We start from the raw sequence: 17,614 nt of genomic DNA on the forward strand, positions 1-17,614 counted from the left end.
TAAAATAAATATCAAAAATATAAGTCTTTGTTTTACTATGGTTGCAAATATCAAAAAATTTATATATGTGATACGGCACCAAAGTTAAGTTAGGGTTTTTCAAAATGCTGGCACGCCGAGCTCCAAAGGTTCGCCATCACTGCCCTAGCCAGTTTGGCTCAATGGATAGAGCATCAGCCTGAAGACTGAAAGGTCCCGAGATGGATTCCGGTCAAGGACACATGCCCAGGTTTAGGGCTTGATCTCCAGGAGGGGGCATGCAGGAGGCAGCTGGTCAATGGATGGATGATGTTTCTCTGTCCAATGCTTCTATCTCTCTATCCCCCTTCCTTCCTCTCTAAAAATCAATAAAAAAAATAAAATATGCATGTGCAATTAAATTATAAAGAAAATAAAGTTAAAAAGAAGAAGATTAAACTGGGGTGACTTCTTAGATTTAATTGGCTTGATAACCCAGGAGATTGTAATCCTCTGTCCTGGCTTCAAATCACATATCAGATAAGGTAAAGGGGGAAAAAAAAGGGTTCTGATATCTTTCTTCTTAGGAGGGGAAATACTAATGTTTATATTATTAACAAGTGTCACCCCAATAAATTCAATTAAAAAAGAAGTAATAATGTTAACTGTGTACTTTTCATATATGGCCTTTATTGTGTTGAGGTAAGTTCCTTTTATACCTATTTTGTTGAGAATTTGAATCATGAATGAATGTTGAACTTTGTCAGATGCTTTTTCTGTATCTATTGAAATGATCATATGGGGAGTTTTCTCTCATTTAATGTGGTTTATCACTCACATTAGTTGATTTGCATATGGTAAGCCATTCTTACATCCCAATGATAAAGCCCACTCCATCTTGGTGTATGATCTTTTTAATGTGCTGCTAAATTTGATTTACTAGTATTTTATTGAGGTCCAGAGGCCTGTTGCACTAAAATTCGTGCACTCGGGGGGAGGGGGTGGGTTCCTCTGCACAGCCTGCACCCTCTTGCAGTCCAGGACCCCACAGGGGATGTCCAACTTCCCCAGAGGACTGAGCCTAAGCTGGCAACAGACATCTCTCTGGCAGCCCGACCACCACTGCTGTGCTGGCCAGCTTCTGGCTGAGCAGCGCTCCCCCTGTGGAAGCACACTGACCACCAGGGTGCAGCTCCTGCGTTGAGCATCTGCTCCCTGGTGGTCAGTGCATCTCATAGCAACCAGTTGTCGTGTCTCTGCCCCCCGCCCCCTGTTAGGTCAATTTGCATATTACCCTTTTATTGTATAGGATTTTTCTATCTATATTCATTAAGGATATTGACATGTTGTTTTCTTGTGGTATCTTTGTCTGATTTCGGGATCAGGATGATGCTGGCCTCATAAAATGAGTTTGTAAGTCTTCCCTATTCTGTTTTTTGGAAGAGTTTAAAGATTGGTATTAATTCTTTGAATGTTTAATAAACTGCACCTGTGTGAAACCATCTGCTCCTGGACTTTCCTTTGTTGGGAAGTTTTTGATTACTGACTCAATCTTCTTTTTTATTCATTTGTTTAGGCTTTCTATTCCTTCTTGATTCAGTCTTGGTAGGTTGTGTGTCTCTAGAAATGTATTTGTTTCTTCTAGGTTATCCAATTTTTTACATTTAATTATTCATTATAGTCCTGTATGATCCTGCTTATTTCCAAGGCTTCTATTGTAATGTTTCCTATTTCAGTTCTGATACTATTTATTTCAGTCTTCTATTTTCCAACTCTTGGTTCTGTTGATTTTTTTTTCTATTTTTAAAATTCTCTTTTTTATTTATTTCTGCCCTAATCTTTATTATTTCCTTTCTTCTGCTAACTTTGGGCTTGGTTTGTTCTAGTTCCTTGAGGTGTAAAGATAGGTTGTGTTTTTTTGTTTGTTTTCAGATATTTTTGTAATGTAGGCACTCATCACTATAAATTTCCCTATTAATACTGCTTTTATTGCATTCCATATGTTTTGGTATGTTATATTTTCATTTTCTTTTGTCTGAGGAACTTTTAAAATTCCCATTTGATTTCCTCTTTGACCTCAATGGCTGTTCTAGAGTGTGTTAATTTTCACATAATTGTGGACTTTTTTTCTCTGCCTCTCTTATTTTTTTTCTGTTACTGGTTTCTAGTTTCATTCCATTGTGGTCAGGAAAGGAATGATTTCAGTCTTCTTAAATTTAAGACATGTTTTGTGACGTGGAGAATGTTCTGCATGCACTTGAATGTATAGTCTGCTGTTGGGTGGGAAGTTCTATATTACATCCGTTAGGTCCATTTAGTTTGTAGTGTTGTTCCAAGTCAGCCATTTATTGATTTTCTGAGTGGATGTTCTATACATTATTGTACATGGGATATTGTTGTATTGCTTTCTTGTTGTATTGCTTTCAATTTTTCCCTTCAGATCTGTCAATAATTGCTTTATATATTTAGATGCTCTGATGTTGGGTGCATATATATCTTTAATTGTTATATCTCCCCATTGAATTGACTCTTTGTCATTATATATATACTAGAAGCCTGGTGCACAAAAATTTGTGCACGGTGGGGTGGGAGGTTGGGGGGTGTCCCTCAGCCCGGCCTGTGCCCTCTCGCAGTCTGGGACCCCTCGGGGGATGACCACCTGCTGGTTAAGCCCGCTCCCCGGGGGGGATTGAGCCTAAGCTGGCAATCAGACATCCCTCTGGCAGCCCGGGAGCCTTCAGGGGATGTTCATTTGCCCAGGAGCCCTCGGGGGAGAGCAGGCCTAAATCAAGCCTCCCCAATGACAGAAGCTCCCATCCTCTCCTTTTTTTCTTTTTTCTTTTTTTCCTGGGATTTATTTACCTTCTATAACTGAAACTTTGTAGCCTGGAGTGGAGCTCAGAGGTGGCCAGGGCTTGGCTTCCTCCATTGCCAGGGGCAACCCAAGGCTCCAGCTCCATGGCCACGGTCAGCTGAAAGCAGGTATCTGGGGTTTGTTTAGTTTCTATAATTGAAACTTTGTTGCTTTGAGTGTAGTTTAGAGCCAGCCACCGCAGGCGGGGAACCTTGGCTTCCTCCATCACTGGAGCAAGCAAGCCTCCTGCTTGTTCCAGCTCCGTGGCTGCCGGCTGCCATCTTTTTTGGCAGTTAATTTGCATATCTCACTGATTAGCCAGTGGGAGGTGTAGCGAAGGTATGGTCAATTACCATGTTTGTCTATTATTAGGTAAGATAATCTTTGTTTCTAGATGCAGTTTTTGTCTGAAAGTTTATTTTGTCCAATGTAAATAGCCATCTCTGCTTCCTTTGGGTTACCATTTTCATGGAATAATTTTCCTATACTTTCACTTTCAACCTGTGTGTGTCTATAGATAGTTCTAAAGTGAATCTCATAGACAGCATATCTCTGGATCTTGGTGTGTGGTGTTTTTATTTAATCAGCCACTCTACACCTTTTGATTGGGAATTTAATCCATTTATTCCCCAGCTTATTCTAATATGCATCAGCATTGAGAATCACTTTTCTTTACATACAGATAGGGTGTAGGTGTAATAGATATTCTCAGGGATTCTTGTTTTAAAATATATTTTTATTAATTTCAGAGAGGAAGAGAGAGATAGAAACATCAATGAGGAGAGAGAATCATCGATCAGCTGTCTCCTGCACTCCCCCACTGGGGATGGAGACTGCAATGCAATATGGGCATATGTTCTGACCAGAATTGAACTGTGACCTCCTGGTTCATAGGTCGATGCTCAACCACTGAGCCATGCTGGCCAGGGCTCCTCAGGGATTCTTAAGCTAGGTCCTTAGACAGGAGGAATAGTGGGAAGTGTCAAGAACTTAAATTTGACAATTAAAAAAAATCTTTTTTTGAGGGTCATAGTATTCAGCCCTGGCTGGTGTGGTTTGGTTGGATGTTGTCCCCTGAACCAAAAGGTTACCAGTTTGATTTCTGATCAGGGCACATGCAGGGTTCTGGCTCAATCCCCAGTAGGGGGCATGCAGGAAACAGCCAATCAGCGTTTCACTCTCATATCAATGTTCCTCTCTCTCCCTCTCCCATCCTCTCTAAAAATCACTTAAAAAAAAAGAAAACTCTAAATCACTGCTGTAAAAGAAAATATGCAAATACAAAGTATCCACAAATAAATATAATGAAAGCAAAACAGTGTTTCTCTCTCTTTCTCTATCCCTTCCTCTCTCTAAGAATCAATTTAAAATCTTTTGAAAAAAATCAATTAAAAGTCTTTAAGAAACAAAAAGAACCATAGTATTGCCCTGACTAGTTTGTCTCAGTGGATAGAACATCAACTTGTGGACTGAAAGGTCCTGGGTTCGATTACTGTCAAGGGAATATGCCCGGGTTCCAGGCTTGATCCCCAGTAGGGGGCATGCAGGAGACAGCAGATCAATGATTCTCTGTCATCATTGATATTTCTATATCTCTCTTCCTCTCCCTTCCTCTCTGAAATCAATAAAAAATATATATATTTTTAAAAGGACCATACTAGCTCTGACCAGTTTGGCTCGGCGGATAGAGCGTCCCTGTGGACTGAAGGGTCCCAGAGTCAATTCTGGTCAAGGGCATGTATGTTGGTTGCAGGCACATCCCCAGTGGGGGGTGTGTAGGAGGCAGCTGACCGATGTTTCTCATCGATGTTTCTAGCTCTCTATCGCTCTCCCTTCCTCTCTGTAAAAAAATCAATAAAATATATATTTTTTAAAAAGGACCATACTATTTAACCTTTATGTGAATGGATGGTTTTATATTTTTATAGATCAGAAGTTGGTTGGTGCTTATTACTTTTTTTATAAGGATTTTTTTTAAAATATATTTTATTGATTTTTTTTTCAGAGAGGAAGGGAGAGGGATAGAGAGCTAGAAACATCAACCAGCTGCCTCCTGCACACCTCCCATTGGGGATGTGCCTGTAACCAAGGTACATGCCCTTGACCGGAATCGAACCCAGGACCTCTCAGTCCGCAGGCCGATGCTCTATTCACTGAGCCAAACCGGTTTGGCTTAATAAGGATTTATTGAGTACCCCTGTCAACAAAGCTAGACAAGCGATTAGCTGGAGAGATGGTAGATACTTAAGTGACCATAATTCAGTGTGAAAAGTGCACTTTTGTGGGGCTTTTGATAGAATGCCAAACTGCCCCCTAGAAGTGTTCCTGTTCATAATTCCTTCAGCATATGGAGTATCAAAACAGTGACTTTTTTTAAAAAATATATTTTATTGAGTTTTTACAGAGAGGAAAGGAGAGAGATAGAGAGTTAGAAACATTGATGAGAGAGAAACATCAACCAACTGCCTCCTGCACACTCCCCACTGGGGATGTGCCCGCAACCAAGGCACATGCCCTTGACCGGAATCGAACCCAGGACCCTCCAGTCCGCAGGCCGACGCTCCATCCACTGAGCCAAACCGGTTTCGGCAAAATAGTGACATTTTAATGTCTAACACGACAGTGTCATCTTGGTGCAGTCAAAGATTCTAGCATATTATGGAAATACTAGTGACCTGGTGCATGAAATTCGTGCACATTAAAAGGGGATTAATTAGAGGAAATATTTGTTTTTAATATATTTTATTGAGTTTTTACAGTGAGGAAAGGAGAATGATAGAGAGTTAGAAACATCAACGAGAGAGAAACATCAACCAGCTGCCTCCTGCACACCCCCTACTGGGGATGTGCCCACAACCAAGGTACATTCCCCTGACCGGAATCGAACCTGGGACCCTTCAGTCCGCAGGCCGATGCTCTATCCACTGAGCCAAACCGGTTTGGCATGATACAACTCTTTTATCCATTTTTCACTATTGTTTTGGGGATCAAACTATTATTTCATATTTTATAGTGAACACTAGCTGGCAGATACTTATAAATGTTCACAACAAATCCTGGGGAAAATATTCTATGAATATATTGTTTTTAAGACTTCGATCAACCTGTGTATCTATAAAAAAGTATACTGAGCTCAAAACCTTAAATATTTTTAAAATATATTTTTGTTTATTTCAGAGTAGAGGGGAGAGGGAGGAAGAGATAGAAACATCAACGATGAGAGAGAATCACCGATGGGCTGCCTCCCGCACTCTTCCCACTGGGGATTGAGTTGGCAACCCGGGCATGTGCCCTTGACCGGAACCAAACCCGGAATCCTTCAATCCGCAGGCAAACACTCTATCCACTCAACCAAACCAGCCAGGGCAAAACTTAAACTTTTAAAGCCATTTTTTGTACCATTGTGCTCCTGGTGAAAATGCAGACCAGCCTAAATGTTTGGCAAGTCTTCTGAGTGATTTTGATTCCTAAGTTCAGAAAGAATAACCAGCATGGGGCGGGGGGGGGGGGGGGGGGAAACTTGAAGGGTAGAGCAGCTGCCAAGGCAAGGTCATCAGGAGGCTGTGGCCAATGTCTGAAATGAAGGTCTGAAATGCTGCTGCAGTAAAGGGGTGGAGAGAGAGGGCAAATGCAAAGCAAGATTGAGTTGGCCTGCAGCCCTGTCAAATTCGGTGCCTGCCCCATCCATGGCAGACACTGGCCCAAAAGGCTGCCATAGAAACACTGTGACTCATGGGCCCTGATCCCCTCTGCTGGGCCTCAGGGATAAATTTGGTTACAGACACCAAGAAAAAGAAACAGAAAGAAATATTGAGTTGGTGATCGAGGTATAGATGACAAAAGTTCCTTGTTCAGACCATGCAGAGAGAGTATCATGAACCTCTAGTTCCTTAAGGGAGAAAAGGATGGTATTAGTGAAGGGAAAGTCATGCTTTGATGGGATGAATTTCTTGAGACCGAGACCAGTAATTGATCTTTTCTTGCCTTTGATTCCTGGATGACTACCCTGCATGCAGATTATTTAAATATATATTTTATTGATTTTCTACAGAGAGGAAGGGAGAGGGATAGAGAGTCAGAAACATCGATGAGAGAGAAACATCGATCAGCTGCTTCCTGCACACCCCCTATTGGGGATGTGCCCGCAACCAAGGTACATGCTCTTGACCGGAATCGAACCTGGGACCCCTCAGTCCCCAGGCCAACGCTCTATCCAGTATGCCAAACCAGCTAGGGCGAGATTATTTACTGAGTGCCTACTTTGTGCCAGGCACTGGGAATAGGAATGAAACGAGCCGAGCAGATATCTGTGGGAAGGGCATTCTGTCAGAGGGAACAGTAAAGGTGATGGCCCTGAGGTGTGGAGAAGGGCTTGCTGTCAGGAGACAAGAAGGCCAGTGTAGCTAGAGCTGAGAAGGAGAGTGGGAGGTGATGAGGTCAGTACAACTTTGAAGAAGGCTTATAGGAAAATATGTTGGTATCGGAGGAGCGTCCTGACAAAGTGAGCCTGTTACTATATAGAGAAATAGGAATTAATGGAACACTGGAGCTTTATTCCCTGCTAGCTCTGCAGAAGAATGATATAATATAAAATGGTTAAAAGAACATTGATCCAGCCCTGGCCGGTGTGGCTCAGTTGGTTGGATGTCATCCTGTGCACCGAAATGTCACCAGTTCAATTCCCAGTCAGGGCACGTGCCCAGATTGCGGGTTCCATCCAGGTCAAGGTACAAATGGGAGGCAGCCAATCAGCGCATTTCTTTCACCTCTATGTTTCTCTCTCTCTCCCTTTCTCCCTTCCTCCCTCTCTAAAATAAATTAAAAACATATTTTTTAAAAGGAATATTGATCCAGAAGTGGGGAAATGTAGCTCCTGTATTAGTCTTCCCTCTTGCCCATGTTAATTATTACTTCATTTATTTTATTGCTCGTTTTTGGAAGTGCAAAATTGATTCCTTGTAGTACTCTTGGGGGCATGTAAGAGGTAGCATCTCAGGCTTCCCAGAGTAGGGACGGGACTGGGTCAGTTAAAGTAGACATAAACCTACTATGACTTGGTCTGCCCCAGAGAGATGTTCACTTCTTTCCCTCATTCCAATCTAGGCCTCTCTTTTTCCAAGCAGGTTTGGTTGCTGTGGTCCCTGCTGCTTCTTTCCTTCATGTGTGGAACAAGAGCCTTCTATGTCCCTGGGGTCGCGCCAATCAACTTCCACCAGAACGACCCTGTAGAAATCAAGGTAAGTGTGTTCCTGGACCATTGGAGCCTTTGTGCTGGGCAGTGTGGTTGAAGAACATGGTGAGCTGGTCTTATCCCTCCTGTGGTTGCAGAGAACAAAGACCAGTGCCAGGCCCTGGCCAGTTTGGCTCAGTGGATAGAGTGTCGGCCAGCGGACTGAAAGATCCCAGGTTTAATTCCGGTCAAGGATATGCACCTTGGTTGCGGGCGCATCCCCAGTAGGGAGTGTGCAGGAGGCAGCTGGTCAATGTTTCTCTCTCATTGATGTTTCTAACTCTCTATTCCTCTCCCTTCTTCTCCGTAAAAAATCAATAAAATATATTTAAAAAAAAAAAAGACCAGTGCCAGTTAGGAACTCTGCCCCCCCCCTCTCTTTCTCTCTCTCTCTCTTTCTCTCTCTCTCTTCCTCACCTCTCTCCCTCTCTCTCTCCCTCCTTCCCTCCCTCCCCCCGCCTCCATTTTTCCCTGTATCTGTCTCTCTCAATCTGCCTCTTCTATGACATCTCTACCTTCCTCTTTTATCTGCTCTATCTCCTCTCTTACCAGCTTTTCCTGCCTAACTTATATCATCTGTACATACACAGTCTATTGTGACCTCTGTTTTTTCAGTGTTAGCTTCTGCCACAGCTGGCTTCTCCAGTTCAGTATCTCCAAAATGTGTACTGCATGTCTGAGTGGTGGTATACGAGATGGTTTTAAGTGGTTGACAAATATATTTTAATAACTTTTCTTTTAACATATATTAGAAAATTTAGCTAGTATTTCAACTCATGGTTTCATGGCTATCGTTGATTTTCTGTTTTTAATACTGATATATAATGTTCGCTTCTTAAATGTATTTACTGAAAAATGAGTCAGATGCAATAGTAGAATAAGAGGTAAGTAGATAGGGCAAGTTGGTATGTGAACAATTAGGATTTGAGAAGTATTGCCCTAAGTCAGGATCCAGAGAGAGGCTTTCCAACTGGGCTACCTCACATTTTCAGGCTGGATGCCGATCTGAGGGTCAGTCAACTGTGGTAGGGTGGAGAGTGGAAGGGAGTCACTTAAAAAATGGTTGACCAAGGGCAGTGGGCAGGTTGGCACCTTGATTATGTCTCTAAAACAGTGCACTCTCGGTGGCATTCTCAGAGCCCCAAGCAGGGCTGAGGGTTGGTGGTGGATCTTCTTTCCTAGGAAACAAACTGTAAGGGGGAGATTTGGTGCAGGAGACGTACTGGGGAGAGTCTCAGGGCCAGCATTTGGTGGGAGGGAGAGGGGTGGGCTGGGCAGAGGGAACGCTGAGCTGTGGTACAACTGAGGCCTGTGGGAAGCACGGGAACTGGGATGGCTGGTCCTTCAAAGTTGTTCCAAATTGAGGCAAGAGAACCAGCTCTCCAAACCCCTCAATGGGCCAGTCATTGGACAGACTGCTACCAGCAGATGGGTGTAACCTTGTACAAGGCTCCCCCCCCAGTCAGACTCCCCTCTATCATCACCCAAATAAACATTCTTAGTACTTTGGTCGGTTTTTCTTAGCCTTTTTTTTCTGTGCAGTGTTTACAGTATAGAATACTTAGCATTCTCACACCTCCATCAGTCCCCCATAGACAAAATAATGTGTATTTGAAATTTTTGAGTCATCCTTCAGATTCTTAGTGATCCTATAAAACAGAACTAGCAGAACTTATAAAGTTACAATAAATTCTGCTTCTAAAATAAATGTATATTTCTTGCTTCATTGCCATGTTGATATGAACCACATCTTTACTGCTCTGAGCAAAAACAAGCAGTGAGATTGTGTGAAAATGACATTTTTATTATCCTGAGAATCCCAGTGTTCAAAAGGAGAAGCAGAAGATAAGAAAGTCACACAGGGCTGTCCACATGACTTGCTGTCACTTACATGTCCCTTAGTTTGCCACCAAATTTTAGGTATTATCAACATTTCAAATTGCTACACATCATGCTCATTTGGGGCATCAGTTACAAGCAGCTTAATGGGATCAAGAAACTGGAAGCAGAGACCACTATGGTTATGAATAAGTAGTAAAACCTCTTTGTTCCTGAAGATTTATCGTCATTTGGAGTTATTTCCTTAGGAAAGATGCCCAGAAGTGAAATTGCAGGGTCAGAGGATATCAATATTGAATTTGTGATTTTAAACAAAGTCTGTAATATAATCTAGTAAACTTAATGAAATATGAAATAATTCAGAATTGTGGGGGGTAGAGTATATAGAACATTGTAACGGTTTGTTTGCCTTCTAGGTAATACTGTCGAGTATGCCAAAGATGGTGGGTACCAGGGAGGATTATTGAAACAGTCTGAATTAAGGAATAATGACCTCTCTTTTCCCATTAGGCTGTGAAGCTCACCAGCTCTCGAACCCAGTTACCTTATGAGTACTACTCACTGCCCTTCTGCCAGCCCTTAAAAATAACCTACAAGGCAGAGAATCTGGGTAAGTTCTTCTCTCTCACTGCTGTCAGTCTGTCCCAAAGGGAACCTAGATCTTTTCATAATGATAATAGCAGTTAACCCTTATGTAGCACTTACTGTGTCCTGGACACGGTCTGCATCGTTTACATACATATTAGTTTAGTTAATCTTCATAACTCTAGGCGGTAGCTGTTATTTTTATTCCCCTTTTGTAAGTGAAGTGACTTGCCTCTGGTTAGACTGTTAATCAGCAGGTAAGCTAGGCCTGGAATCATGCAGTCGGGCTTCAGACTTGGAGCCCTCGGCTGCCGTTCAGATTGGTTCTCCCTTGATTTCTAATACCATCTCTCGCTCTCTCTTTCTCTCTCTCTCTCTCTCTTTTGGGGCTTCAGTAATCTGCTCTACTTTTAATTAAAAGAAAGTGATCACTTCTGGCCCTAAAGGAAGCAGAGACATCCTTATAGTTCTTGTTATGCTGTGCAAGACTCGCCTCAAGTAATGTGTGAGGCACCAGGGCCATGTCTGGCACAAATGTTCCATAAATAGCAGCCGTTTTATTCTAATTCAAATAATTATCTCTCTTTGGCAGAATTTCAGGCTTAAAGGAAAAGACATTTGGAGGCATCTATTCAGGACCCAACTATTAGTACTTATTTCTGTGCCTGTCTCAGTGTTAAGGCCTGGAGATGAAAATGTGGAAAGATTGAAGGCTCTGCAGTTGGGCACACTTCTGAGTGATACTGGCTGATCTTAATTGAATGTGGCCCCTTGAAGCTGGGGAATGGTCCTGCCTCCTAGAAACAGAAACTTCTGTGTACAAAAGTTATCCTGCCATAAAGAAGGCATCCTGCCTTTGTGTAGTGCTTTCCTTCATGGCCTAGGGCCGTGGGCGGCAAACTGCAGCTCGCGGGCCACATGTGGCTCTTTGGCCCCTTCAGTGTGGCCACAAAGTTTCAATCCCACTGTACGTGCACGCCCACACGTGGTATTTTGTGGAAGAGCCACTCTCAAGGGGCCACAGTTTGGCGACCACTGGCCTAGGGGCTTTTTGAGCAGAAGGATCATGTCTTACATTCCCCTCTCTCTCCACCACTTCTGACCCCATGCTTAACACTCAGTAGACATTCAGTAAATGTCCTACTGAGTGGAGCAAAAACATCCTCGATTGAATGCCTGTTGCATTGTAAGCCCTGTACTCTATATTATCCTCATCATCACTGTTAATACTTACAGGGCTTTCCCTATGAGCTGGGCACTCTTCTAAGCACTTCTGTACATTAACTTGTTAATTCTCACAACAGCCCTATGAGGCAGCTATTCTTATATCCTCTTATCAAGGGGAGTGAGGCACAAGGAGATGAAGTCTCTTGCCCCAGGTCACTCACCTAGTAAGCGGCAGAATGCAGGAACTCTGGCCATATCCTTAAGCACTTTACTCTGCACATTATCTTAGTTGATTCCTATAGTAACTCTGCAAAGCCAAATATGATTGCCCTATTTCATAGGAGAGGGAACAGCAGCTTTAGGTTTGAAAGATTTGCTCAGTGTCATATGGTCAGTAGGTAGAGAAATGGAGATATTAGCCCGTTTTTAAACTCTATGGCCAGATTCTTTCTGTTGTCCCAGGCTGCCTTCTCCAGAAAGGCCCAATGGGGCTGTGTGAGAGCTGTGTTCACGATTATCATACTGATGGAGAGTCAGCTCATGGTGTGTGTGTGGCAGGTGTACTGGAGTACAACCTCAGCCTGTCTTAGAGGAGCGACATTCATGGTGTGTTGCTCGTTGAGCCTGGTTGACTACCTGCTCCCTGCTTTAAAAAGTTAAAAGGAATACAAATGAGCCATTCCAGACCAGTATGTTCTCTTTTTTGGTTTAAATTTAATTTCTAAATATCAAGAAGTGATACCCACCTTGCGTGGACTACAACCCTGTTCCTCTCTCAGCTTGTGGCCCTGTCATTTGTGTACCAACAACTCACAGCTTCCATCAGTCCTGATCTCTCCTCTGATTCTTATGTCTGGATATCTGACTATATCCAGATATATCAAGTCAAACTAACAAGCTGAAAAAATGCCCTTAGTCTAAATTTGCGATGCTTCCTGTCTTCCCACCTAGAGTCTGGTTATAGAAACTTCAGTCTTCCTGATAGGTACCCCTCTTCACTCATCCCTTGTATCAGTCAGGGCCAGGCCCCTAGATTTCACCTCCTTAGTAGCTCCTGAATCTTGTATACTTGTTTCCATCCTCATCACACCCTCTCGTACAGCCATCATTGCTCACTTGCATGACAGACCACCATCATACCGAGTGATCTTTCTGTAACAGAATCAGATGAAGTCTTCCTCTATCCCTATTCATAGAAACCTTTCATTGGCTTTTTTTGCCTCTGGATAAAGTTGAAACTTCCAGTGTGGCCAACACCCCCTGAGATCCAGCTCCAGCCCCATCTCTCCAGCTCACCTCAAGTTGCTCTCTGCATCAAAACTGCACAGGCCTCTTAGTTTTACCGTGCTTCCCCCACCCTCAAGGGACCTTTGCACATACTGTTCCTTCTGTCTAGAAAAAAAAAAAATCTGTTTGTGTTAACGCTTCTCTCTTCCTTTATAGCTCATTTCAAGCATCACTTGTCGAGAGCAAGTTCCTCTTGTTGAATAATATATTCTCATGTAATCAAAGTCTGCCTTCCCATTAGACCATAAGCTTCATGTGTATGTCTGTTCAACATTGTATCTTTAGGGCCTAGGAGATAGCCAGTACCCGGTACATGTTTTGGGAATGAATGAATGAATGAATGAATGAGCGAATAAATGACTAGGCAGAGAGTGTCACATCACATAGGTCCACACTGGTAGGCAAATGCTAGACCAAGTGTGTGTTCAGGGGTTAGTCCTGCCTGTTGGTTTGGTCAGTTCCTTTGGCTTGTCCCAGTTTCACATCATTACAGTAGCATTGTTATTGTTAAAATGACTCAAAACAAAAGCACCATTGAGTTTAGTTGTCAATCCCTAACTGCTTGGTGCCTGCTGCATGACATCTGGTAGCAGGTTACTCTAAGGCAGGCAGGCAAGGGGAATGCCAGTTCATTAAGTATAAAGATGTTTTGGCTAAAAATTTCAGGTGCTGGATTTTATCCCACTTCCCTACCAGCCTGAATCAGGATATGAAGACACAGATAAATAGGAAACACTGTCTGCCTTTGAAGAAGTCAAGGGAGTCAGAAACATAATATGTCAACACTGTGCAAAGTCACTTCATTGACATAAAAGGTGCAGAGGCGATTCTGATGATGAAAATAGTATTTGTTGCCTGCCTACTCTGTGACTGGTACTTAATTTCTCACTGTAACCCTGTGAAGTAGGTGCTGTTATTATCCTCATTTTTAAATGAGGAAAGTGAGGCTCGGTGAGGTTAAACGACTGGGCAGAACTGCTAAGTGAGTAAGAGGCAGAGCCAGCGTTCAGTAGCAGGCAGCCCTCTCCTCACCACTGTACGATGCTGCCTCAGTGCGGAGGGAAATCAGAGGAGGGAGTGAAGAGGTCAGGAAGGGCTTTCCAAGGGTGAAATAGAAGCTGAGCTGGAAGTGTGAGGAGGAGTTTCTCAAAAACCTGGGGCAGGCAATAGCCCTTCAAGGCTAACGAAACGACCTGAGGCCCAGGGGTGTGGAATGAAATGGCATGTTTGATGAGCTCTGAAAAGTCCGCTGGAGCTAGAGCACAAAGGGGGAGGAGGGGCAATGGGTAGGAGTGAAGGGGCAAGCTGAGCCTGAATAGGTTGGGTAGAGCATGGAGTGCCAGGCTGCAGAACTGATGACAGCCCTGCAAGTCAGTCCTGGGTCTTCGTGCTCTGCTGACCTCAGCAGCCTCAGGGTTGAAGCTCTGAGCTCCATCTGTCTCTCTTACGGCAGGAGAGGTGCTGAGAGGGGACCGGATTGTCAACACCCCTTTCCAGGTTCTCATGAATAGCGAAAAGAAGTGTGAGGTTCTGTGCAGTGAGTCCAACAAACCAGTGACCCTGTCTGTGAAAGAGAGCCGGCTCGTGGCGGAGCGGATCACGGAGGACTACTATGTCCACCTGTAAGTCGTCCTCTGCTGCCTGCCAGCCTCGAGTTCACATTGGGGAGGGCACTGATGGGAGAGGCGGTTCAGAGGGACTGAGCGGGCCCTTGGGTTTCCAGCATTGCCGACAACCTGCCTGTGGCCACCCGGCTGGAGCTCTACTCCAACCGCGACGGCGATGACAAGAAGAAGGAAAAAGATGTGCAGTTTGAACACGGCTACCGGCTTGGCTTCATGGAAGTGAACAAGGTAGGGTGTCTTGGTGTGCTCAGAGGGCTGGAGAAGCCACAACCAAAGTCACGAGGAAATATTTAGCTCTGGGACTGGCTGAGGCAGATTCCTCTAGGCGCTCTTGGGCAAGGCTCTTGCAGATGCTACCCAGGAGGTGAAAGGCACAGTCCCTAAAAACCTGTTTCTAAAAAAAATTCTGAAGACAAAAACATTTCTTTTGAGGTACAGTCCCTGCCCTCAGAGGGCTTTTACCCTAATTGGGAAAAGACTAACAGTTGGAAGACCCTGAATCTTAAGTCCCCCTCCTTTCTGACCATGTGCCACTGCCATGACGGTTAATGCCAAAGCCGTTCAGAGGGAGCTCGGTTTGCATTGAGATTGTCACTGAGGAGGTGGTCCTTAAAAAGCAGGTAGGCTTGAGCTCAGTGGAGTCAGGGGCAACATTCTGATTGGAGTGAATGACATGAACAGAGCTGCAGTGTGGAGACTGTTCATGGGGCGAGGAGGAGTTTGGAGAGAGGAAGATGGTGACAATCAGATGATGGAAGGCCTTGAATGCCAGGCTTAGCGATGGACTTTTGTCTGGTAAACCCTAGGGAGCCCTGGAGGGTTTCTGAGCATAGGAGAGCTCTGAGAGCAGTGTTTTGGGAAGGTTGGGATAGCTGGTCTGTTGGACAAGGGGAGTGACCTTATTCCTAGGGTGGTCCCCCAGAGTGATTTTCTGGTTGTTCCTGGGCTATTAGTTACTTTGTTTTCTCTCTTGGTCTGTGTTAGATCTACCTGCACAATCACCTCTCCTTCATCCTTTACTACCACCGAGAGGACTTGGAAGAGGACCAGGAGCACACATACCGTGTCGTCCGCTTCGAGGTGATTCCCCAGAGCATCAGGCTGGAGGGTGAGTGGGGAGGTGTGACCAGAGGGGCAGGGCTGGTGGATGGGCCTAGGCTTTTACTCCTGGGTTTTCTCACACTTGATTCCTGAAATAGCTAAAAGGCCCCAATGTAGCATATGGGCACAGCCACGGTAGGGTCATTGCATTCCCATTAGAGAAGGTAGGGGACAAGGGGAGAGCGGACATCTGTTGTGTCCTGGCCTTGCACCTTACAGGTTTACCACCTCTGGCAACTCCTAGGTATATTTGATTATATATGAGGAGGCAGAAGCTCCGAGAGGTTGGTGGCTTAGCCAAGATCAAACAGCAACTTGGGGCTTACCTGGGCCTCTCATAAGAACCAGCCAGCTCCCTCTGGGGTGAAGGGAAAGGGGCAGTGTACAGACAGCTCTCAGGCAACCAGTTTCTGTATTTCTTGTCTTCTGTGTAAGTGGTCTAGACTAATATTGGCCCAAGCTCAACAGACCTGGTCCAGTCTCACCTTCCTTATTAGCACAGGGCACTCTTTAATTTAGGAGGCCTGGCCTTTTATCCACAGTGGGTGGGGGTTTCACGGGGGTGGGGAGTTAATTTGTTTTATTTTTAAGCTGTGGAACCTAGTTTTCAAACAAAATCATACACAGAGGCCTCAAATAAAACATTCTGTACTTTCCCAACACCATACTGCTTCTCCTTTGTGAGTGTCATGAGCACAGCTGGACATTTATATTTGATTATTTTGACATCATCTGTCCCCCATTGGCTGTTGGAGGTTAGAGACCTGTCTCCTTTTCTCATCATTTTATCTCCAGCACAATAGCTGAGATATAGTAGGTGCTTGTGATCTGTTTTTTGGTTGATTCAATGGATGGATAACAGGATGAATGAAAGAGGCATCTGAGTGGATAACTAAAGTACCAGAACTTTGGGGACTAAGTGAATGAGTAAACATATGATAGACTGAGCCCATATTGCTTTGCATGTGAATGGGACTGATTGAATGAGTAAATGAATGTTTGAATTGCGTGAAGGAAGGTTGATTAAATGAGGGACTTAGACCCCTCCCAACACACACCTAAGGCCCTTTGGAAGGTGAGAACTATTCTCCCAGCCTCCACTCAGACCTGGGTCCCAGCAGCATGCCATCCCTTCAGGCAGCTTCTGAAGGCACCCCCCAGACAACCCTTGGGTAGTAGCGGTGACCCCCCACAGAAACAGACTGAGTCTCTATTTCTCACAGACCTCAAAGTAGATGAGAAGAGTTCATGCACTCTGCCTGAGGGTGCCAAATCCTCACCCCAAGAAATTGATCCCACCAAGGAAAATCAGCTGTACTTCACCTACTCGGTGCACTGGGAGGTGAGAAGGGCTGAAGCCTGCAACAGGGGAGGCGGGTTCTGGTCTGGGCAGGAGTTGTTTAGCAGGAGGCTTGACTCTTAAGTGCTTACTCCCCCCACCAGGAAAGTGACATCAAATGGGCCTCTCGCTGGGATACTTACCTGACCATGAGTGATGTGCAGATCCACTGGTTTTCTATCATTAACTCCGTTGTTGTGGTCTTCTTCCTATCAGGTGAGAGATCTGTAGGTCAGAGGGTTGAGAGGACAAGGAGGTGAGGGATAAGGGGCTGAGGCATCACATCACTTAAGGGGGACTTCTGGGGTGTTCTTGGGGCCAAACATGGATAAAAAATGGGCCTCAGGGCTCTGTGCTAGGCATCAGGTACACAAAGGTGAACAGGATCTGATCTCTACTCTGGAGAGCTCCTAGGGGGGGACGGATACATCTCATGCATACATTCAGTCAGTAAGACTGTGTTGCACATTCTGTGCAGGTGCTGTGCCACGTGCTGGGGATATGGTGGTGAGCAAACCCAACCCAGAGTCTATATTCTGGTGGTGGAAGAGACAAAAAAGCAAAGAAAGTGATCAGTGACATGAAGCAGATAAACAAGGTGATCATATACACAGCTGTAAGGAAAGAGT

At 44.4% G+C, this 17,614-nt stretch overlaps 1 protein-coding gene across 2 annotated transcripts in view; it reads left to right on the top strand.

Annotated features, from left to right (window-relative positions):
- The window catches only part of TM9SF4 (transmembrane 9 superfamily protein member 4), a 55,445-nt gene that overhangs the window by 18,729 nt on the left and 19,102 nt on the right, over window positions 1-17,614 (top strand). Inside the window, exons 1-8 of one of the 2 annotated variants that reach the window (XM_015566640.1) lie at window positions 7,459-7,539; window positions 7,936-8,049; window positions 10,392-10,491; window positions 14,374-14,542; window positions 14,644-14,773; window positions 15,530-15,653; window positions 16,870-16,988; window positions 17,090-17,201. In XM_015566640.1, coding sequence (XP_015422126.1) covers window positions 7,477-7,539; window positions 7,936-8,049; window positions 10,392-10,491; window positions 14,374-14,542; window positions 14,644-14,773; window positions 15,530-15,653; window positions 16,870-16,988; window positions 17,090-17,201 — 931 coding nt within the window. In that variant the 5' untranslated portion in view covers window positions 7,459-7,476. Of the gene's footprint in view, window positions 1-7,458; window positions 7,540-7,935; window positions 8,050-10,391; window positions 10,492-14,373; window positions 14,543-14,643; window positions 14,774-15,529; window positions 15,654-16,869; window positions 16,989-17,089; window positions 17,202-17,614 lie in introns of those variants that run through there. The other variant, XM_006767868.2, reaches the window with a different exon arrangement.

This window comes from Myotis davidii, unplaced genomic scaffold, assembly GCF_000327345.1.
Source record: "Myotis davidii unplaced genomic scaffold, ASM32734v1 scaffold562, whole genome shotgun sequence".
NCBI classification, from domain to species: Eukaryota; Metazoa; Chordata; class Mammalia; order Chiroptera; family Vespertilionidae; genus Myotis; species Myotis davidii.